The sequence below is a fragment of the Aythya marila genome (genome assembly GCF_965140915.1).
Source record: "Aythya marila genome assembly, contig: HAP1_HAP1_SCAFFOLD_154, whole genome shotgun sequence".
NCBI lineage: Eukaryota > Metazoa > Chordata > Aves > Anseriformes > Anatidae > Aythya > Aythya marila.
In genome coordinates, this window is record NW_028137218.1 from 609,621 (window position 1) to 633,966 (window position 24,346).

General features: G+C 50.0%; 1 protein-coding gene across 1 annotated transcript; it reads left to right on the forward strand.

The window, feature by feature from the left end:
* Window positions 1–23,155: 23,155 nt before the first annotated feature.
* LOC309891054 (olfactory receptor 14A16-like) lies at window positions 23,156–24,079 on the forward strand (the record flags this gene model as incomplete). The annotated part of the gene is made up of 1 exon (XM_082785444.1): window positions 23,156–24,079. One exon carries the CDS (start codon window positions 23,156–23,158, stop codon window positions 24,077–24,079), a length of 924 nt encoding a protein of 307 aa, XP_082641570.1.
* Between the last annotated feature and the right edge of the window lie 267 nt (window positions 24,080–24,346).

The window sequence follows — 24,346 nt, forward strand, 5'->3', positions numbered from 1 at the left end:
CTGGGCAGAGCTGTCTCTCTGCAGTGCTGCCCGCTTGCCAGGAGCTCCCCTTGGGCCCAGGAGCCCAGGAGCCCAGCTCAGCAGCACAGGGAGCTCTTGCCAAGTCCCCGGGCCTCCAGAGGAATCAACTTTGAAACACACCGAAGTAAACATTCATGCTGATTCCCTCCATTGGATAGGGGACAATGTCCTTTTTCATTTCAGAAGAGGTATGATGTCCAAGAATCACTTTTTCCATATCCTGGTTTTAGTCAGAACACCCAGCCTTCCCTCTCCTGAGGGAAGAGTTTCAGCTGGGTCAGTCAAGGCATCTCCTTCTTTATTTGCAGTCCAGATGCTAGAAGAGGGCTTAGTTGCCTCTCCCATGCCTCACACAAGCTCACAGGATTTGGGATTCCTCTTGCCTTGTTTTAAATATGCACAAATCAGGAATCTGCATGTTAGCTGCTTGTCTCAGCTCCCAGCACATTGAATGAAGACAGAGGCCAGGAGGAAGCTGTTCAGATGCAGACACCAGGTGAAAATGGAGGTGCCAGAGAGACATTAGAGTAATATTTGAAGTGCCAAATCCCTCTGGGCCATAAACAGAGATTTTATTGATGCATGTTCAGTATAATATAGTCATAGCCATTTCTCAAGAGCAAAGAAATAAAAAGCAAGCTATGACTTGGTTGCAATAACTGAAACATGGTAGGACTACGCTGATCACTGGACTGCTACAATGAATGGCTATAAGCTGTTCAGAAGGGACAGGCAGCACAGAAGGGGTGGTGGTGTGGCTTTTTATATTAGAGAGTGTTTTGATGTTGTGGAACTCGAGTCTGGGAATGATAATGTTGAGTACATATGGGTTAGGGTCAGCGGAAAGGCCAACAAGGCAGGCATCGTGCTGGGGGTCTCTTATAGATCACCAAACCAGGATGAGGAGATGGATGAGGTGTTCTACAAGCAGCTGGCAGAAGTTGCGCAATCACCAGCACTTGTTCTCATGAGGGACTTCAACTTTGCAGACATATCCTGGAAATGCAATGCAGCTCAGAGGAAGCACTCTAAGAGGTTCCTGGATAGTGTCGAGGATAGCTTCCTGACCCATTTGGTTAGTGAGCCTACCAGGGGAGGTGCCCTGCTAGACCTGGTGTTCAAGAACAGAGAAGGACTGGTGGGAGATGTGGTGGTCAGGAGCTGGCTTGAGCAGAGTGAGCACGAAAAGGTAGAGTTCTCTATTCTTGGTGAAGTCAGGAGGGGGATCAGTAAAACTGCTGTCTTGGACTTCTGGAGGGCAGACCTTGAGCTCTTCAGGACACTGGTTGGCAGAGTCCTTTGGGAGACAGTCCTGAAGAGCAGAGGAGTCCAGGAAGGCTGAGCACTCTTGAAGAAGGAAATCTTCAAGGCTCAGGAGCAGACTGTCCCCACATGCCCAAAGATGAGCCAGAATGGAAGAAGACTGGCCTGGCTGAACAGAGAGTTGTGGCTAGAGCTTAGGAAGAAAAAGAGGGTTTAGGACATTTGAAAAGAGGGAAGGCCTCTCAGGAGGGCTATCAGTATGTCACGAGGCTGTGCAGGAACAAAATGAGAAAGGCCAAAGCTCATCTGGAGCTCACTCTGGCTACGGCTGTTAAAGATAACAGAAAACGTTTTTATAAATACAGAAACACAAAAAGGAGGACTAAGGAGAATCTCCATCCTTTACCGGATACGGGAGGAAATTTAGGGAAAAGAGATGAGGAAAAGACTGAGGTGCTTAATGCCTTCTTTGCTTCAGACTTTAGCAGCAAGACCAGTTGTTGTCTAGATACCCATCCCCCTGATCTGGTGGAAGGGATGGGGAGCAGAATGTGGCCCTCATAATCCATGAGGACATGGTTGGAGACTTTCTATGGCACTTGGATGTACACAAATCAGTGGGGTCAGATGGAATCCACCTGAGGGTACTGAGAGAACTGGTGGAAGAGTTGACCAAGCTGCTTTCTATCGTTTATCAACAGTCCTGGCTATCAGGGGAGGTGCCAGTCAACTGGCGACTAGCAAATGTGATGCCCATCTACAATGAGGGTTGGAGGGTGGACTCAGGAAACGATGGGCCTGTTAGTTTGACTTCAGTACCAGGGAAGCTCATGGAACAGGTTATCTTGAGTGTCATCATGCGGCACTTGGAGGACAACCAGGCAATCAGGCCCAGTCAGCATGGGTTTATGAAAGGCAGATCCTGCTTGATGAACCTGATCTTCTTCTATAACAAAGTGACACACTTAGTGGATGATGGAAATGCTGTGGATGTGGTCTACCTTGACTTCAGTAAGGCTTCTGACATCGTTTCCCACAGCATTTTCCTGGAGAAACTGGCTGCTTGTGGCTTAGACTGGTGTATACTTCATTGGATTAAAAAGTGACTGGGTAGCTGGGCCCAAAGAGTTGTGGTGAATGGAGAACTCTGCTAGTGACCAGCAGTTGGAGGCCGGCCACTAGTGGAGTCCCCCAGGGCTCAGGACTAGGGCCAGTTCTCTTTAGTATCTTTATCGATGATCTGGATGAGGGGATTGAGTGCACCCTCAGTAAGTTTAAAGATGACACCAAGTTAGGTGTGTGTTTCAATCTGCTCGAGGGTAAGAAAGCTCTGCAGGAGGATCTGGATAGGCTGGACTGATGGGCTGAGGCCAACTGGATGAAGTTCAACAAGGCCAAGTGCCAGGTCCTGCACCTGGGGCACAACAACCCCAAGCAGAGCTACAGGCTGGGAGATGAGTGGTTGGAAAGCTGCCTGGCAGAGAAGGACCTGGGAGTATTGGTGGATAGTCGGCTGAATATGAGCCAGCAGTGTGCCAAGAAGGCCAACAGCATCCTGGCTGGAATAAGAAGCAGTGTAGCCAGCAGGGCTAGGGAAGTGATTGTCCCGCTGTACTCAGCTCTGGTGAGGCCGCACCTTGAGTACTGTGTTAAGTTTTGGGCCCTTCGCTACAAGAAGGACATCGAGGTGCTTGAGCGAGTCCAGAGAAGGGCAACGAAGCTGGTGACGGGTCAGTAGAACAAGTCCTACGAGGAGTGGCTGAGGGAGATGGAATTTTTCAGTCTGGATAAGAGGAGGTTCAGGGGCGACCATATCTCTCTCTACAGGTATCTGAAAGGAGGCTGTAACAAGGCGGGCATTGGTCTATTCTCCTACGTGTCCTTTTATAGGACAAGGGGGAATAGGCTAAAGTTGCACCAGAGGAGGTTTAGGTTGGATATTGGCAAAAACTTCTTTAAGGGGAAGGCAGGAGGAGCCTGGCCAGGAGAGATGTGAGATTTGGGGGAGGAAATAGGAGCTTGGACAGCAGAAGCTAACTATTTTGAAGAGGTAAGAATATTCAGGTAATGTTGATCCCACCATAAAGCTGACTTAAAGCAGTCATGTAAGGGCCTTACCCTATTTTAACCTGTTACATTAATACCTAAATCTAAATGCCACTCCACACCCTGACAGAAATCCACCGCTCTAATTTTTTACCACAATATCCCTTGAAGCCAAAATTAGTCCATAACCCCTTTCCATTACCTTTCCTCTATTGCTCACCCTGATCCCTGCACTTAACAATAGCATTAAAATGCTCTATTTAACCCTGGTATTCTTGCAGACCTAAACAAAACCCTCAAACAAACAGCTTGCCCATACCCTAACCACAGACCTGACACCACAAGCAAACCCTCCCACTAAACATCTGCTTGATCTCTCAACCAGCAAGGTTCGCCACAGTCCCTAATTCCACACATGAACAACTAACTTTCAAAGCCTGTCTTCTTGTGCATTAACCTTCTCACCTTTAACCCTTTTCCTAACCCTTAACTTTAGGTTCTTGTTCCCTTGGGGCAGGGCAGGAACCGTGAGATTGCTGTGCAGTCACATGGCATTCAAAGATGAATGTGAGGGGCCATGGATTTGATCAGCTTGTAGGCCACAAGGAGGAGATGGGTGGGAATGCTCTGATGAGCTCAGCTCTGCCTCAGGATCTCCCGAACCAGCAGGAGGAATTGGCCTGTGAAAGTGACTGTGAGGTCAGTTCTGTCTCTGTGGTTGATAGGACAGCAGCAGGAACATGTCACAGAAAGGGACTGTGAGGTCTTTTCCGTCTGAAGTAGTTGTCAGGTCACACTTATACCCTGGATCTGTACTTTTCATCTGACATCTGCCAGTGGTCCTGGTAGGCCAGCAGAAGGTTGACATGCTGACTGTGGGATCCCCTCTGCCTCCATACCCAGGAGGACCCAGACAGAAAGAAGGCCCACATATGGGTTGTCCTGTCCCTTCTACTTGAGTCCATGACTGGACAGCAGCAGGCACAAGGCTTGGGTTTGTCTACACAAGAAGCTGCAAGGCCAGTAGCTGGACCGTGGTTTGGAAGATGCTGGTGAGGTGATGTCTGTCTGGTTGGCTGACAGGCCGCAAGAAGGCCAATGGGTTGGGAAGCCTACTTTAGGACAGGTTTCCACCCAGGTGGAACTTTCTTTATTAGTAGGAAAGAGCAGTAGAGAAAAACCTGCCAGAAAATGCACCTTGGAAGGTTGGCATTGGCTATGAAGAGGAAGAAATGTCCCTCAAAGAGTTGTGCTGTGGTGCTAGAGGTCACCCAAAGAGTGTCTTTGATCAGATCATGGCTTTGTGTTTGAAGGAACAGCTGGTGAGGGTTCACAAAACATCGGTGAAACCACGGAAATGCCAGAATGAGAGCAAGGTGAAGAACAGAGATGGGTGTCTGCAGGTTTCCAGGAAATAGGGCAAAGTGTGGGGCAGCATAGGAAAGTCTGGAGAGGATAAAGAGGTGGGTGCAGGCAAGAAGGGAAGGCCCCAGCAGCCCTGACATTTTTGTCCCCTTCGATACAGCTTCTGAGGAGATGAGATGCAGTCACTGCAAGGGGGCTCATTGCTTTCTTGAGACCCTGTGCAGAGGCAGGGAGGTGTCATACCATTGTTCTTGAGGCATCACACAGCCCACCATATCCCACAGACCCCAAGCAAGAGCCCAGAGCCAGACATGGGGGTGCAGGATCTCCCCACCCAGTAGCTGGAGTCAGGACCTGGCCCTTTTACTGCAGCACAACAAACCCAGACTTTTCTCAGCACAGTGCTTTGCCTATCTGTAATCATGGCCTCCAATTATCTGCCCTAACAAGTCCCTGAGGAGAATCTCCTGGTAACGGCCCCCAGTGGGGCCCATTAATACTCCAAGTCACTTCAACTTTTCCTTCTGACTTTACTTGCTCAAGCAATTGCATCATTCTCCTCTTATTACCTCACATTCACAGACTGAGCACCAAAATCCACCATGGAACTCATTACAATACAGAAACAACTAAAGAACCTAAACAACTAAAGAATTCCATAATGTTATTCATATCCTCTAGATTTGAACAGCTAATTGGAGAGCTTTCATGGTGTAGTTAAGGAGAAAGATTTAAAAAGCACCTAATACAAATCTTTGCTCATTTTAAAGGGTGAATTTTGTTGCATTTCAGTTTTGAGCATCTTTCTTCAATTGATATTAACCCAGGGCTTCTCCAATGGAGACATCATAGGGAGGAAAAGCAGACTCTTGAGGTCTGACAGTGCATGGACAACCTTGCTCCTCACCACCCCAACCCTGACACTTCTCTTACTGGCCACCTGGAGCTTGAATCACTTTTCCTTACTCCACACTTCTGCACAGAGCAGAGCCTGACCCTGGATACTCCATGGCCGCCTTGCAGGTCCTGACAGGCTGCGGTGAGGGGATGAATGCCCTGGGCCCTCTCCCTGCTCTGCCCAGGCCAGCAAGGGCCCAGAGTGGCCTCCTGTCCCCTGCCCCTGCAGCTCTGGGCTCCCTTCATGCAGCCCTGGCTCTGCAGCACCAAGCCCTGCTGGGAGCCCTCCCCTACATGCTCCCACCACTCCCTGATGCTGTTGTTGCCCTGTGCCGGGCAGTTCCCAGCCCAGTCCAGGCCCTGCCCACCTCTACCCACTTCGATGCCCTCTCCCCAGCCCAGATCAGCCCAGTCCAGCCCAGTCCAGCCCAGCCCAACAGCGCAGGCTGGGCTGGCCCCAGGGCAGTGCCCACCACAGGCTGCTGCAGGGCTCTGGGCATGGCCACCACAGCCCCAGCCCTTTGCAAGGCACCACAGCTGCTGGGACAAAGGTGGCTCTGGGCCTCCCCAGCAACCCCAGGGCTGGGGGCAGCCATGGCTTGCGAAATGGAGGTCCGTGAAGCTGTAGGAGTCCTGGTCTCTTTCCTGGGAGATCCCCAGCACAGAGTGCCTGTGTCCTGCAGGGCCAGCCCCAGTCCCCAGGCCAGCACAAGAGGCCTGGCCCAGGCACAGGGCAGCTCCAGATTCCCCTGAAGGATGACATTTGCCATCAGTCCCAGCACCTTTGGGACACTCCCAGGCCAGTCAAAGGACAGCTACTATTTGCTGGCACCACAGCTGCTGGGACAAATGCAACTCTGGGCTTCCTCAGCAGCCCCTGCGCTGGGGCCAGCCATGGCTCAGGAAATGGACGGACATTAGGCTGCATTCTTCTTCACCAATGTTGTAAGTTGCCCCCTTAATTAATTGTCAGAGAGCATTGTATTAAAAATAGAAAGGAATCTATTGAGTAAGCAAGCAGGAAGCAAAACAGCGCTGGGCGGCCGGGGAGTCTCAGCTCCGCCAACGGCGCACACCTCACCCCCGCCAGGGTCCCTTTTTATATCTTGGTAATTCCAGGATTACACAGCACATCCTGGTATGTTCTGCGACTGCACGCACTGTTGCTAGGGGGTCATCTCTGTCCCTCTGGTGGTCATGAAGATGAAGGCCGTAGTCTTCCTCCGCGTTGTGGTTCAACTTCTTCTTTTTTTTTTTTTTTTATTTGGTCATGTTGGCCCAGCATGAGACAGAAAGGCAGGATGTTGATACACTAGTTTAACAACTTATCAGGAGGTGGTTACATGAGCTTTGCAACAGTGTCTTTGAACAAAACAGGCAACTGAGATGCAGAAAGAGAGAAGGAAAGGGGGGGTTCTCTTTTTTTGTTACATTAAGCAAAAGAATTTTCATAGTGTCTAGCCAAGCATTATACTGCTCCTTACTTCAGCAGGGAGCTTTCGCAACTCCCGCTCCTCAAACAGAACTCCTTGTTTTTTATAATACAAAAGACAATGAACAAACATTTATGGTTTGTTCAAAAACCCTCTTCCTCTCTGCTCAAGTGTATCTAGCGACTCACTGAGGCTGTCCGTGTCCAATCGTCCTCATGGAGCAGTCACTCCTGTCCTAGCCTGATCGTGCCACCTTCCTGCTTACTGTGGACAGCGATGGGTATGGGTTGGGGCAATCTTACCTGTCCTGGAGAGCATTGGCAGCTCTTCCTTCCAGCTGACTTCTCAAGGTGAGAGCAGCCAGGAGTGTGCCGTGGTCTGTTCCAATCGCCGAATGATTCTGGCTGAAATAGAAGAAGCTCCAAATAGAACAGCATCCCTCTGTGAACATGGGCAGCCCCTGCCTCTATGCCCGAGGCTCTACCGCGACTCACTGAGGCCGTCCGTGTCCCATTGTCCTCATGGAGCAGTCACTGCCCTCCTGGCCTCATCGTGTCACCTTCCTGCCTGCTGTTAGAGGCAGGTGGATGTGGGTTGGGGCAATCTTACATGTACATGCCCTTGAGAGCATTGGCAGCTCTACTGTCCAGCTGAGTGCTCGAGGCCAGACAGGCCAGGATTGTGCCATTTCTGGCTGAAAAAGTGTCGTGGTTTAACCCGACCGGCAGCTAAACACCACGCAGCCGTTCGCTCACCCTCCCCCCTCCCTCTCTGGGACGGGGGAGAGAAATGGAAAGTGAAGCCCGTGAGTTGAGATAAAGACAGTTTAATAAGACAGGAAAAAAAATAACAAAAATAATAATAACAATAATAATAATGATGATACAATGGTGATAATACGAAAGTAATAATAGTATGTACAAACAAGTGATGCACAATGCAATTGCTCACCACCCGCTGACTGATGCCCAGCCTAACCCCGAGCAGTCCGGCCCCCCTCCCCCCGGCTAGCCACCCCTATATATTGTTTAGCATGACGTCAGATGGTATGGAATACCCCTTTGGCTAGTTTGGGTCACCTGTCCTGGGTCTGTCCCCTCCCAGCTCTTACTGCACCCCCCAGCCTGCCCGTTGGCAGGACAGAGCAAAGGCTGAGATGTCCTTGGCTTAGTATAAGCACTGCTCTGCAACAATTAAAGCATCGGGGTGTTATCAGCACTCTTCTCATTCTAAGCCAAAACACAGCATTCCACCAGCTACTAGGAAGAAAATTAATTCTGTGCTAACTGAAACCAGGACATCTATCCACCCCTTATTCCATACCATTTATGTCATGCTCAGGTTACACTCTTTTCCATACATTCTAATTAGTCACCTATAGTAATCATGGTAGTGATAACATACAGTATAATATACTATTTAACATGGTGCAATTCAGTTCATGGGCTATTCTCACCCAGTATTAAATCTCCTTGAGGTACACACCGGACCTCTCCGTTCTTTTGCATCACCCACCAAGTGTATCCAGGTCCCTGAGCGAAAACAATTCCACGAATAGGTTTGCCTTTTCCTGAGGCAGGAGTAGCCCAGACTGTTTTACCCAGCATATTTTTTACATGCACTACAGGAACTTGGACTGGAGCAGCTGCAGGAGCTGGGACTGGAGCGGCTGCAGGAGCTGGGACTGGAGCGGCTGCAGGAGCTGGAGCTGGAGCGGCTGCAGGAGCTGGGACTGGAGCGGCTGCAGGAGCTGGGACTGGAGCGGCTGCAGAATCCACCGTAGGGGTCACAGTGGCCGTTGGATCTGTCACAGGGTTTGGAGTGGCCGCAGGGTCTGTCACTAAGTTGACAGCAGTATCAATGGCAGCTCGATAGGCATGAGCCAGGCCCCAGCACGTTACAATGATTTGTGTTACTTTGGAACTGCCAGAATCATTACACCTTTTTTTCAAGCATTCTGCCAGTTTTTGAGGATTTTGCCATTGTTCAGGGGTGAATTTCCAACACACTGGGGGTGCCAACTGCTCTAGATGCCTGCCCATATCCACCCATACTCCCTGCCACCCACAACTATACTGCCTCCGGGCAGATCTCCGGATGAGCTTCATAAGTAGTTGTTTAACTTTAAGCAGAATCTGAAGTGCATTCATGAGGCAGAACAACAAGACTATGGTATTCTGAGTATTCCAGAAATATTCAATATCTTGGAGAGCTATTGTGACAAGCTCAGGGGATAAGAGGGTGGTGAAGGAGGAAGGCAGAGTGACCCAGGAGGATACAGGGGTGGTGAAGGAGAAAGGGAGAGTAAGCAAGTAAGGAAAAATATCCTCCCCTTTCCCCTCCACAGATTGACTCTCTAATGGAGAAAAACAATAGGTATAATTGCTAATAGTTCCCAAGATGCTGTTTCCAAAGTACAGAGTCCACGATGTTACTGAGTATAAATACCAAGTTAGAGTCATGACCAGATATCTTATCGTCTCATAAGCCATTGCTATAACACTTAGTACCATAATGGTCTGAAACCAGGGCCCGGAGAGGAGAAACAACACTACAGAGAGCAAATACGGAAAATAATGTACTATAATACTCAATTTGGAAAACAGGCGCAGCAGAGTTGTGATTAAAGCAATCAGCATCATGACAAGTGACTATTAAGCAGGTCTAATCCTTCCACCAATTTTAGTTTAACACACTCTGATCAGATCTGCCGTTATCTCAACCTTTCGGGCCCCACGTTGGGCGCCAAAAAGACTGTCGTGGTTTAACCCGACCGGCAGCTAAACACCACGCAGCCGTTCGCTCACCCTCCCCCCTCCCTCTCTGGGACGGGGGAGAGAAATGGAAAGTGAAGCCCGTGAGTTGAGATAAAGACAGTTTAATAAGACAGGAAAAAAAATAACAAAAATAATAATAACAATAATAATAATGATGATACAATGGTGATAATACGAAAGTAATAATAGTATGTACAAACAAGTGATGCACAATGCAATTGCTCACCACCCGCTGACTGATGCCCAGCCTAACCCCGAGCAGTCCGGCCCCCCTCCCCCCGGCTAGCCACCCCTATATATTGTTTAGCATGACGTCAGATGGTATGGAATACCCCTTTGGCTAGTTTGGGTCACCTGTCCTGGGTCTGTCCCCTCCCAGCTCTTACTGCACCCCCCAGCCTGCCCGTTGGCAGGACAGAGCAAAGGCTGAGATGTCCTTGGCTTAGTATAAGCACTGCTCTGCAACAATTAAAGCATCGGGGTGTTATCAGCACTCTTCTCATTCTAAGCCAAAACACAGCATTCCACCAGCTACTAGGAAGAAAATTAATTCTGTGCTAACTGAAACCAGGACAAAAAGGAAAAGCAACAAACGGAGCAGCATCCCCCTGTAACCATGGGCAGCGCTTGCCTGAGTGCCCAAGGGTCTCCAGTGACTCACCGAGGCTGTCCCTGTCCCGTAATCCTCATGCAGTAGTCACTCTTGTCCTGACTTGAACTTGTCACCTTCCTGCTTGCTGTTAGAGCCTGGTAGGGGTGGGCTGGGGCAATCTTACCTGTCCTGGAGAGCATTACCAGCTCTTCCTTCCAGCTGAGTGGTCAAGGGCAGAGAGGCTAGAAGTTTGCCGTGGTCTGGTCTCACAGCTGTGTGTGTCTGGCTGAAAGAGAAGAAGCACAAAAAAAGCAGGACTTCCCTGTGACCATGGGCAGCCCCTGCCTCTCCGCTCAAGAGTATCTAGCGACTCACCGAGGCTGTCTGTGTCCTGTTGTCCTCATGGAGAGGTCACTGCCATCCTGGCCCAAGCGTGTCATCATCCTGCTTGCTGTTACATCATGCTGGGCGTAGCCTGGGGAGATCTCACCTGACCTAGAGAGTGTTGGCAGCTCTTATTCCAGCTGCTTTCCCACGGGGAGAGTGGCCAGGAGTGTGCTGTGTTTTTGTGCCATCGCTGTGTGATTCTGGCTGAAAGAGAAGAAGCACCAAACACAGAAGCATCCCTCTCTAAGCTTGGGAAGCCCCTGTCTCTGTGCCCGAGGGTCTCCAGCGACTCACCGAGGCTGTCAGTGTTCCGTCAACCTGATGGAGCGGTCACTCCCATCCTAACCAGATCGTGTCACCGTCCTGCTTGCAAATAGAACCTGCTGGGTGTGGGTTGGGGCAATCTTACCTGTCCTGGAGAGCGTTGGCAGATCTTCCTTACAGCTGTCTTCTCAAGGGGAGAGCAGCCAGGATTGTGCCATGGTCTGGTTCCATCGCTGTGCGTTTCTGGCTGAAAGAGAAGCACCACGAGACAGAGCAGCATCCTCCTGAGACCACAGGCTGCCCTTGCCTCTGTGCCCGACAGTCTCCAGCGACTCACCAAGGCTGTCATTGTTCCGTCATCCTGATACAGCGGCCACTCCCGTCCTACCCCGATCATGTCACCGTCCTCCTTGCTGTTAGACCCTGGTGGGTGTGGATTGGGGCAATCTTACCTGTCCTGGAGAGCGTTGGCAGCTCTTCCTCAAAGATGACTTCTCAAGGGGAGAGCAGCCAGGATTGTGCCATGGTCTGGTCGAATCGCGGTGTGATTCTGGCTGAAAGAGAACAAGCACCAAACGGAGCAGCATCCCTCTGTCAAACAGGCAGCACCTTCCTCCATGCCCTAGGCTGTCCAAAGCTGTCCCTGTCCCATCGTCCTCATGGAGTGGTCTCTGCCCTCCTAGCCCGAGCGTGTCACCTTCCTGCTTGCTGTTAGAGGCTGGTGTGTGTGGGTTGGGGTGATCTTACCTGTCCTGGAGATTGTGGACACCTTTTCCAGCTGACTTCTCAATGCGAGACAGTCCAGGAGTGTGCTATGGCTTCATTCCAGCACTGTCAGTGTCTCCAGCTGTAACAGAGGAGGCGACGAACCGAGCAGCCACCCCCTCTCAGCACTGGAAGCCATTCCTTCCTCCTTGCACGAGGCTCTCCCAGCCTCACACCAAGGCTGTCCATCTCCCATCTTCCTCATGTCCAGGAGATGTTCCTTGTAGATTAAATGTGTCATATTCCCACTTAGCGTAGTGACACCGTGGTGGGGAATGGCTTGGGACTGTCTTATCTGTCCTGGAGAGCATTGGCGTCTTTTCTGGCTGAGTTCTCAAAGCGAGAGAGGCCAGCAGTGTGCCATGGTCCGGTCTCATCGCTAGGGATGTTTCTGTCTGAAAGAAGAAAAGCACCAAATGGAGCAGCATCCACCTGTAACCATGGGCATCCCCTGCCTCTGTGCCCGAGGGTCTCCAGCGACTCACCGAGTCCGTCCCTGTCCCCTCATCCTCATGCAGCGGTCACTCCCATCCTGACCAAATCGTGTCACCGTCCTGCTTGAAGAGAGAGGAAAAAGAAGCTGACTCCCTCTGGTTGAGGTTGTGTCTGGAGCGGACACTTGCGGGAGGAGCAGGCAGCCGAGCAGCCTCCCCGTCAGCACGGGCAGCCGGTACAGGCCTGCCCAACCGCCCAACCGCCCTTGGGGCCAGCATTCCGCAGCCATGGCCGTCCCCAACGCTTTGTGTTGTGCCAGCCTGGGCTTTGCTCTGCCCTTGCCCCTCAGGGTGCAGCAGCCTGGGGGTTGCCATGTTCTTCAGCTTGCTCTCTGGAAAAAGGCATGTGTGGTTAGAAGCATGCCTGCTGTTGTAATCCAGTTACATTTAACTGCAGTTAAAGCCAGTTGGAGGCCGGTCACTAGTGGAGTCCCCCAGGGCTCAGGACTAGGGCCAGTCCTCTTTAATATCTTTATCGCTGATCTGAATGAGGGGATCGAGAGCACCCACAGGAAGTTTGCAGATGACACCAAGTTAGGTGTGTATTTCAATCTGCTCGAGTGTAGGAAGGCTCTGCAGGAGGATCTGGATAGGCTGCACCGATGGGCTGAGGCCAACTGCATGAAGTTCAACAAGGCCAAGTGCCTGGTCCTGCACCTGGGGCACAACAACCCCAAGCAGAGCTACAGGCTGGGAGATGAGTGGTTGGAAAGCTGCCTGGCAGAGAAGGACCTGGGAGTATTGGAGGATTGTCGGCTGATTATGAGCCAGCAGTGTGCTCAGGTGGCCAGGAAGGCCAACAGCATCCTGGCTGGAATAAGAAGCAATGTGGCCAGCAGGGCTAGGGAAGTGATTGTCCCCCTGTACTCGGCTCTCGAGATTCTTTTCTGAAGGGGAAGCCACAGTATCTCTTTTCAAGCGTTCAGAAATTGTACTGATACAGAACGGATCATTTCCATATCAACTCTCAGAAATACGAAAAATCCTGCAAATAAGCAATTGACATGATTCTGCTTTTAGTGCTGCACAAGCTAACAGTAGTCAAGTAATCTTTGGCACTGATGCCATGGTATTTTGCAAGTTAAAGTCCTAAGTTAGGTAAATGCATGTTTTTAAACACAGTTTTCTTGGTGTAATCATGTTTTCACTCTCTATTACTTATCTTTTACATCTATATTCTTAATCTATTTCTACAATCGTTTTGTGTAAATTTGTTTAGTTTCTTCTCCTACATGCATTCACTTGCATTCTGAATTACCTTTTTCCTCTCTTATGCTGTCATACACTTTTTCCTCTCTTGGACTTTTTCTTCATTGCTCTGCTGGTCTAGACATAGTTCTTTCTATATCTCAATTTGTTCTTATTTCAGCCCACAAATAATTAGATTCCATTTAGTTCTGAGCAAGATATATCTCACTGCAGAAAGAAAGTTCTCCAAGTAACAAACAGATTACACAAGAGCTAGCAAGGTCCACCCTATCTATCAGTCACTTCTGAACTAACTAGTGATGCACTGCTTCCCATGCTCTCTATCCCATGATATAGCAAAATAGAACCACTTCCACTCATCAAAGGCTCATCTCCTACAAATTGAGATATAGAAAGAACTATGTCTAGATCAGCAGTACAGAGTCTAGAGCAGCTGACATAGAGCTGCCTGGTTTGTGCCCACCTGAACTTAGGCAAGAGGAATCCCAACTCCTGTGGTCTTCTGTAAGGCATGGGAGAGTCAGCTAAGCCCCCTTCTCGCCTCTGAACTGCAAACAAGGTATGAGTTGCTTGGTTTGACTCAGCTGAAACCCTTTCCTCAACAGGGGGAAGACAGATAACTCCCTGTCCTTGCCTGGGTGTTCTGCCTAAAACCAGGATATGGAAAAAGTGATTCTTGGACATCATACCTCTTCTGAAACGAAGAAGGACAGTGCTCCCTCTCCACTGGAGGGGAGCAACATAAATGTTTACTTCAGTGTGTTTCGAAGTTGATTCCCCTGGAGGCCCAGGGACTTGTCAAGAGCTCCCTGTGCTGCAGAGAGACTGCTCTGCCCAGGAGCAGCTCCTCTGCACAGCACAGCAGCAGGGCTGGGGGCACTGCCTGGAGGGGACAAGGGCGGCTGAGAGAAGGGAGGGAGATGTTAAAGACAGTGTGGAGGGGGGATGCTGAGAGCTCAGTGCGGGAGAAATCTTCAGAGCCCTGAACAGGGTAAGTCTCTGGCTGCAGGGCAGCACAGCTGTTGTTCCTGGTGCCATCTGCAGATTTGCTGGCAAATCCCACAGCCTATGGGAGCTTTCAGGGGGACTCTCAGAGTTTCTTTGGATAAGAGGAGAATGACAAGCTCCAGGGCAGGGACTACCTGCCAAAGGTGTCAGATGGACAGGATATGAGGGTTCCTCCTTCAGGGTTCAGCTGCTGGCTGCACAGGCAGGGTGCAGGCAGGGGTGCCCAGGGCTGTGGTGCAGAGCAGGGTCCCAGCTGTGCCCCAGGGGCTGTGTGCCGGGGCAGGGCCTCTGCTGCCTGCCAGGCTCAGCACTCAGCCTACCTGATAAGCTGCCCAGGACACTGCAGGGAGAAGCTGTGGGTGTAATGAACCCCCTGGCAGGGCACAGCAGGGTCCTGCTAGTGCCCAGGGGCTGCCTGGGGCAGACTGCCCGGAGCTCAACAGCAACCCCAGACCATGTCAGAGGGGACTCTTCAGACAGAAAGTCAAGGCTAAGGCTGCCTGCTGTGGTCTGGGCTTTCCAGGAACTGTGCTTTCACTTTTCTTTAGTTCATCAGGATGGGAATGGAAACAGAGCTGTACTGAGTAGAGATGATTTTGAGTTTCTGTCACTTCAAAATTTATAAGGAACCTCAGTGTCCTGGTTTCAGTTAGCACAGAATTAATTTTCTTCCTAGTAGCTGGTGGAATGCTGTGTTTTGGCTTAGAATGAGAAGAATGCTGATAACACCCCGATGCTTTAATTGTTGCAGAGCAGTGCTTATACTAAGCCAAGGACATCTCAGCCTTTGCTCTGTCCTGCCAACGGGCAGGCTGGGGGGTGCAGTAAGAGCTGGGAGGGGACAGACCCAGGACAGGTGACCCAAACTAGCCAAAGGGGTATTCCATACCATCTGACGTCATGCTAAACAATATATAGGTGGCTAGCCGGGGGGAGGGGGCCGGACTGCTCGGGGTTAAGCTGGGCATCGGTCAGCGGGTGGTGAGCAATTGCATTGTGCATCACTTGTTTGTACATATTATTAGTAGTAGTACTATTATCATCATTGTATTATTATTATTATTATTATTATTATTATTATTATTATTATTATTATTATTATTATTATTATTATTTTCCTGTCTTATTAAACTGTCTTTATCTCAACTCACGGGCTTCACTTTCCATTTCTCTCCCCCGTCCCAGAGAGGGAGGGGGGAGGGTGAGCGAACGGCTGCGTGGTATTTAGCTGCCAGCCGGGTTAAACCACGACAGTCTTTTTGGCGCCCAACGTGGGGCTCGAAAGGTTGAGATAACGGCAGATCTGACCAGAGTGTGTTAAAACAAAATTGGTATAAGTATTAGACCTGCTTAATAGTCACTTGTCATAATGCTGATTGCTTTAATCTCAACTGTGCTGCGCCTGTTTTCCAAATTGAGTATTATAGCACGTTATTTTCCGTATGTGCTCTCTGTCATGTTGTTTATCCTCTCCGGGCCCTGGTTTCAGACCATTATGGTACTGTGTGTTGTATCAGTGGCTTATGAGATGATGAAATATCTGGCCATGACTCTAACCTGGTATTTGTACTCAGTAACATCTTCGATTCTGTACTTTGGAAACTGTATTTTGGAAACTATTAACAATTGTATCTGTTGCCTTTTTTCATTAGGGAGTCAATCTGTGGAGGGGAAAGGGGAAGATAATTTTTCTTACTTGATCACTCTCCCTTTCTCCTTCACCACCCCTGTACCCTCCTTGATCACTCTCCCTTCCTCCTTCACCACCCTCTTATCCTCCGAGTTTATTACAATAGCTCTCCAAGATATTGAATATTTCTGGAATACTCAGAATACCATAGTCTTGTTGTTCTGCCTCATGAATGCACTTCAGATTCTGCTTAAAGTTAAACAACTACTTATGAAGCTCATCCGGAGATCTGCCCGGAGGCAGTATAGTTGTGGGTGGCAGGGAGTATGGGTGGATATGGGCAGGCATCTAGAGCAGTTAGCACCCCCAGTGTGTTGGAAATTCACCCCTGAACAATGGCAAAATCCTCAAAAACTGGCAGAATGCTTGAAAAAAAGGTGTAATGATTCTGGCAGTTCCAAAGTAACACAAATCATTGTAACGTGCTGGGGCCTGGCTCATGCCTATCGAGCTGCCATTGATACTGCTGTCAACTTAGTGACAGACCCTGCGGCCACTCCAAACCCTGTGACAGATCCAACGGCCACTGTGACCCCTACGGTGGATTCTGCAGCTGCTCCAGTCCCAGCTCCTGCAGCCGCTCCAGTCCCAGCTCCTGCAGCCGCTCCAGTCCCAGCTCCTGCAGCCGCTCCAGCTCCAGCTCCTGCAGCCGCTCCAGTCCCAGCTCCTGCAGCCGCTCCAGTCCCAGCTCCTGCAGCCGCTCCAGTCCCAGCTCCTGCAGCTGCTCCAGTCCCAGTTCCTGCAGTCGCTCCAGTTCCAGCTCCGGCCGCTACTCCAGTCCCAGCTCCGGCCGCTACTCCAGTCCCAGTTCCTGCAACTGCTCCAGTCCCAGCTCCTGAAGCTGCTCCAGCTCCAGCTCCTGAAGCCGCTCCAGCTCCAGCTCCTGCAGCTGCTCCAGTCCCAGTTCCTGCAGTCGCTCCAGTTCCAGCTCCGGCCGCTACTCCAGTCCCAGTTCCTGCAACTGCTCCAGTCCCAGCTCCTGAAGCCGCTCCAGCTCCAGCTCCTGAAGCCGCTCCAGCTCCAGCTCCTACTGCTGCTCCAGTCCCAGCTCCTGCAACTGCTCCAGCTCCAGCTCCAGCTCCTGTAGCCGCTACAGCTCCGGTTCCTGCAACTGCTCCAGCTCCTGTAGCCGCTCCAGCTCCTGTGGCCGTGTCAGAGAAACGAGCTGTAGCAGTGCAAGTTGACCCTGCAGAGGGCATTCCAACCCCTGTGGCAGACCCTGTAACAAAGTCAGAGAAACGAGCAGTAGCAGTGCAAGCTGCCCCTGTAGAGAAGGTGAAAATATGGTATAGAAATTCAAGTCGTTTAGAACGCAGAGAGTCTTCTGCCAATCCAGGTAAGGCTTCTGCCAAAACTAAGTATAGAGATGACGAAGATGATGACGACGCTGGGCCGTCAAGGATTCAGGAGGAGGAAGATGAGGATGCCGAAAGAGCAACAGTAACTACCCGAAGCCTAAACGAGCGCGAGCTACGAGATGTGCGAAAAGATTTTGGTCGCTGTATAGGTGAGCAGCTTGTCACCTGGCTGCTCCGGTGCTGGGACTCTGGAGCCAATTGTGTGGAATTAGACGGCAGGGAAGCCAAGCGGCTGGGATCCCTTGCTCGAGACGCCGGCATTGACAAAGCAATTGCAGATGGAGCACGACCCACCAGCCTCTGGAGGCGTCTCCTCTCAGCTGTGAGGGAAAGGTATCCCTTCAAGGAAGATATTTTATGTCTACCAGGCAAGTGGACCACTATGGAGAAGGGAATCCAGTACCTGAGGGAATTAGCCGTACGGGAAGTGATTTATGAGGATCCAGACCTCAAACAAACATCCACAGATCCAGATGAAGTCAAGTGTACACGACCCATGTGGCGGAAGTTTGTACGGAGTGCACCATCATCATATGCCAGCTCATTGGCAATAATGGCCTGGAAAGAGGATGAGGAACCCACAGTGGGTGAAGCGGCTAAACAACTCCGGCAGTACGAAGAAAGTCTCTCCTCTTCCTTACAGGCCTGCGTCTCAGCTGTGGAGAAACTTTCTGAAAAGGTTCACCAACTTGAAGAGAATCTATTGTCCTCCCCACCTGAACCAACCAGTGCCCACCGACCAAAGGAGAACACTTGGGAGAAACTTTCTGAAAAGGTTCACCAACTTGAAGAGAGATTATTCTCCTTCGCACCTGTACAAAGCAGTGTCTCAGCTGTCAGGGGTAGGCGTTCACCCACACAAGGAAGACGATATGGTGGGTACTCACCCCGTGCCACCCTGTGGTTTTACTTACGAGACCATGGAGAGGACATGAGAAAGTGGGATGGAAAATCTACCGCGACCCTAGAGGCACGGGTACGTGAGTTGCAAAAGAAAACAATCAGGAAAAAGGGATTCTCCGAAAAGTTTGCTGCTCCAACTTCCAGCAGACAGTCCTTCAAACACAGAAACGAGGAAGATTAGGGGGGCCCTGCCTCCAGCCAGGGGGAGGAAAGGGACAATCGAGTTTATTGGACTGTGTGGATTCGATGGCCTGGCACATCACGCGCACAGAAGTATAAGGCTTTAGTAGACACCGGTGCACAATGTACTATAATGCCATCGAGCTATAAAGGACCAGAGCCCATCTATATTTGTGGAGTGACAGGGGGATCTCAGCAGTTGACTGTATTGGAGGCTGAAGTGAGTCTGACTGGGAATGAGTGGGAAAAGCACCGCATTGTGACTGGTCCGGATGCTCCATGTATCCTTGGCATAGACTATCTTAGAAGAGGATACTGCAAGGACCCAAAAGGGTTCCGGTGGGCTTTTGGTATTGCTGCCTTAGAGACAGAGGGCATTAAACAATTATCTACCTTGCCTGGTCTCTCAGAGGACCCCTCTGTTGTGGGGTTGCTGAGGGTCGAAGAACAGCAAGTGCCAATTGCTACCACAACTGTGCACCGGCGGCAATATCGCACCAACCGAGACTCCCTGATTCCCATCCATAAGCTAATTCGTCAATTGGAGAGCCAAGGAGTGATCAGCAAGACTCATTCACCTTTCAATAGTCCCATATGGCCAGTGCGAAAGTCTAATGGCGAGTGGAGACTAACAGTGGACTATCGCGGCCTGAACGAAGTCACGCCACCACTGAGTGCTGCAGTGCCGGACATGCTGGAACTTCAGTATGAACTTGAATCGAAGGCAGCCAAGTGGTACGCCACAATTGATATCGCTAATGCATTTTTCTCCATCCCTCTAGCAGCAGAGTGCAGGCCACAATTTGCCTTCACTTGGAGGGGAGTCCAATATACTTGGAATAGGCTGCCCCAGGGGTGGAAACACAGCCCTACCATTTGCCATGGGCTGATCCAGTCTGCACTAGAGCAGGGGGAAGCTCCTGAACACCTGCAGTACATCGATGACATTATTGTGTGGGGTGACACAGCAGAGGAAGTTTTCGAGAAAGGGAAGAAAATAGTCCAAATCCTTCTGAAAGCCGGTTTTGCCATAAAACAAAATAAAGTCAAAGGACCTGCACGGGAGATCCAGTTTTTAGGAATAAAATGGCAAGATGGACGTCGTCAAATCCCAATGGATGTGATCAACAAAATAACAGCTATGTCTCCACCAACTAACAAAAAAGAAACACAGACTTTCCTAGGTGTTGTGGGCTTTTGGAGAATGCACATCCCAAATTACAGTCTGATTGTAAACCCACTCTACCAAGTAACTCGTAAGAAGAATGAGTTTGAATGGGGCCCTGAACAACGACAAGCCTTTGAACAAATCAAGCAGGAAATAGTCCATGCAGTAGCCCTTGGGCCAGTTCGAACAGGACCAGATGTAAAGAATGTGCTCTACACTGCAGCCGGGGAGAACGGCCCCACCTGGAGCCTCTGGCAGAAAGAACCTGGGGAAACTCGAGGTCGGCCTCTGGGGTTTTGGAGTCGGGGATACAGAGGATCTGAGGCCCGCTATACTCCAACTGAAAAGGAGATATTGGCAGCATATGAAGGAGTTCGATCTGCTTCGGAGGTGGTCGGTACTGAAGCGCAGCTCCTCCTAGCACCCCGATTACCGGTACTAGGCTGGATGTTCAAGGGAAGGGTCCCCTCTACGCATCATGCAACTGATGCTACATGGAGCAAGTGGGTTGCACTGATTACTCAGCGGGCTCGAATAGGAAACCCCAGTCGCCCAGGAATATTGGAAGTGATCATGGACTGGCCAGAAGGCAAATACTTTGGGATATCATCAGAGGAGGAGGTGGGTCGTGCTGAAGAAGCCCCACTGTACAACCAGTTGCCAGAGAATGAAAAGAAATATGCCCTGTTCACTGATGGGTCCTGTCGTATTGTGGGGAAGCATCGGAGATGGAAGGCTGCTGTATGGAGTCCTACGCGGCGAGTTGCAGAAGCTGCTGAGGGAGAAGGTGAATCGAGTCAGTTTGCAGAAGTGAAAGCCATTCAGCTGGCTTTAGACATTGCTGAACGAGAAAAATGGCCAGTTCTCTATCTCTACACCGATTCATGGATGGTAGCAAATGCCCTGTGGGGATGGTTACAGCAATGGAAGCAAAACAACTGGCAGCGTAGGGGCAAACCTATCTGGGCTGCTGCATTGTGGCAAGATATTGCTGCTCGGGTAGAGAACCTGGCTGTGAAAGTACGCCACGTAGATGCTCATGTGCCCAAGAATCGGGCTACTGAAGAACATCAAAACAACCAGCAGGTGGATCAGGCTGCTAAGATTGAAGTAGCTCAGGTGGACCTGGATTGGCAGCATAAAGGTGAATTATTTATAGCCCGATGGGCCCATGACACCTCAGGCCATCAAGGTAGAGATGCAACATACAGATGGGCTCGTGATCGAGGGGTGGACTTGACCATGGACGCTATAGCACAGGTTATTCATGACTGTGAAACATGTGCTGCAATCAAGCAAGCCAAACGGTCAAAGCCTCTTTGGTATGGAGGACGATGGCTGAAATATAAATATGGAGAGGCCTGGCAGATTGATTACATCACACTCCCTCAAACTCGCAATGGCAAGCGCCACGTACTTACAATGGTGGAAGCAACCACCGGATGGCTGGAAACATATCCTGTGCCTCATGCTACCGCCCGGAACACCATCCTGGGCCTTGAAAAGCAAGTCCTATGGCGACATGGCACCCCAGAAAGAATAGAATCAGACAATGGGACTCACTTCCGAAACAACCTTATAGACACTTGGGCCAAAGAACATGGTATTGAATGGGTGTATCACATCCCCTATCATGCACCAGCCTCCGGGAAAGTTGAACGATACAATGGCCTGTTAAAGACTACCTTGAAAGCAATGGGCGCTGGGACGTTCAAAAACTGGGATACGCATTTGGCAAAGGCCACCTGGTTAGTCAATACTAGGGGATCTACCAACCGAGCTGGACCTGCCCAATCAAACCTGTTACGTACTGTAGATGGGGATAAAGTTCCTGTAGTGCATGTAAAAAATATGCTGGGTAAAACAGTCTGGGCTACTCCTGCCTCAGGAAAAGGCAAACCTATTCGTGGAATTGTTTTCGCTCAGGGACCTGGATATACTTGGTGGGTGATGCAAAAGAACGGAGAGGTCCGGTGTGTACCTCAAGGAGATTTAATACTGGGTGAGAATAGCCCATGAACTGAATTGCACCATGTTAAATAGTATATTATACTGTATGTTATCACTACCATGATTACTATAGGTGACTAATTAGAATGTATGGAAAAGAGTGTAACCTGAGCATGACATAAATGGTATGGAATAAGGGGTGGATAGATGTCCTGGTTTCAGTTAGCACAGAATTAATTTTCTTCCTAGTAGCTGGTGGAATGCTGTGTTTTGGCTTAGAATGAGAAGAATGCTGATAACACCCCGATGCTTTAATTGTTGCAGAGCAGTGCTTATACTAAGCCAAGGACATCTCAGCCTTTGCTCTGTCCTGCCAACGGGCAGGCTGGGGGGTGCAGTAAGAGCTGGGAGGGGACAGACCCAGGACAGGTGACCCAAACTAGCCAAAGGGGTATTCCATACCATCTGACGTCATGCTAAACAATATATAGGTGGCTAGCCGGGGGGAGGGGGCCGGACTGCTCGGGGTTAAGCTGGGCATCGGTCAGCGGGTGGTGAGCAATTGCATTGTGCATCACTTGTTTGTACATATTATTAGTAGTAGTACTATTATCATCATTGTATTATTATTATTATTATTATTATTATTATTATTGTTATTATTATTTTTGTTATTTTTTTCCTGTCTTATTAAACTGTCTTTATCTCAACTCACGGGCTTCACTTTCCATTTCTCTCCCCCGTCCCAGAGAGGGAGGGGGGAGGGTGAGCGAACGGCTGCGTGGTATTTAGCTGCCAGCCGGGTTAAACCACGACACTCAGAAAGTGCCTTCAGCACCTGCAAGCCTTCAGAAGGCAGCAGCATCACCCTCCTAGTTTCATCAAGGCTTGTGTGACCTCCTGTTCAGCACCTGCCCACACTGAAAGGGTGCAGAGCAGAGCTGAGCACACAGCAAATGAGAAGGGGTCTGTGAGCACTGGCAGGGCATAGACGTGACACAGAAGCAGTTCGTTGTAGGAATGGCTGCAGGCAGCAGAGATGGGCAGGGAGAAAAGGAACTGCAACAGGAAACCCCAGGCACCTCCTGCCATCCCCTGCAGGGGGATGGGGCCGTTGGGTAAATTAGCTCTTTGGGGCAGCAGGGTGGGGGTCAGCTGAGGAGCAGACTCAGCATCCTGTGAAGGACCCCCAGGCAGGAAATTGCATTCCTCACAGTGCACTCAAACAGCACAGGGCAGAGCGCCAGCCAGGGAGATGGAAGTATGGGGAGAATGGAAGAGAGTGTGCAATGGGTCAGTGAGAAACAGAGTGGATTGTGCTCAGAGACCCTGTCCTGTCTCTGTGTTTTCCTCCATGGACAGCCAACCATGCGCTGAGGCCACAAATGTCCAACAGCAGCTTCCCCAATGAGTTCCTCCTCCTGCCATTTGCAGACACACGCGAGCTGCAGCTCCTGCACTTCGGGCTCTTCCTGGGCATCTACCTGGCTGCCCTCCTGGGCAACGGCCTCATCCTCACAGCCATAGCCTGCGACCACCACCTCCACACCCCCATGTACTTCTTCCTCCTCAACCTTGCCCTCCTTGACCTGGGCTCCATCTCCACCACTGTTCCCAAAGCCGTGGCCAATTCCCTCTGGAACACCACAGCCATCTCCTACTTGGAATGTGTTGCTCAGGTTTTTTTCTTTTTCTTTTTCATCTCAGCAGAGTTTTTTCTTCTAATCATCATGTCCTATGACCGCTATATTGCCATCTGCAATCCCCTGCACTACGGGACAATAATAGACAGAAGAACTTGTGTCAACATGGCAGCAACTACCTGGGGCAGTACTTTTCTCTATGCTGTGCTGCACACTGCCAATACATTTTCACTACCATTCTGCCACGGCAATGCCCTAGACCAGTTCTTCTGTGAAATTCCCCAGATCCTTAAGCTCTCCTGCTCAGACGCCTACCTCAGAGAAGTTGGGCTTCTTGTGGTTAGTGTCTCTTTAGCCTTTGGGTGTTTTGTTTTCCTTGTGCTGTCCTACGTGCAAATTTTCAGGGCTGTGCTGAGAATCTCCTGTGTGCATGGACAGCACAAAGCCTTTTCCACGTGCCTCCCTCACCTGACCGTGGTGTCCCTGTTTCTTATTACTTCCACATTCACCTACCTGAAGCCCCCCTCCACATCCTCCTCATCCCTGAATCTTTTGCTGGGAGTTCTGTACTCAGTGGTGCCTCCAGCAGTGAACCCCCTCATCTACAGCATGAGGAACGAGGAGCTGAAGAACGCAGTGTGGAAAGTGATGACTGGAGGTTTATGAGAAGCAACTGCATGTCCATTGCATATCACTTATAATGTAACTCATTAAAGGTCAAGGCATATCTTGTGTTTTTTTTTTTTTTTTTTTTTTGTTTTGTTTTTTGTTTTTTTTTTTTTTTTGCTTTACTTATGTAGTGATATATTTAAAAAAAAAATCGTTTTTCTTCCCCTTCCAGTTTGCTACTAAATGTCTCATGTGACTCTGAGATTTGGTATAAAAGAGGTGTATTTAATGGGCAATTAAGTATTTAATGTGTATTTAAATAAA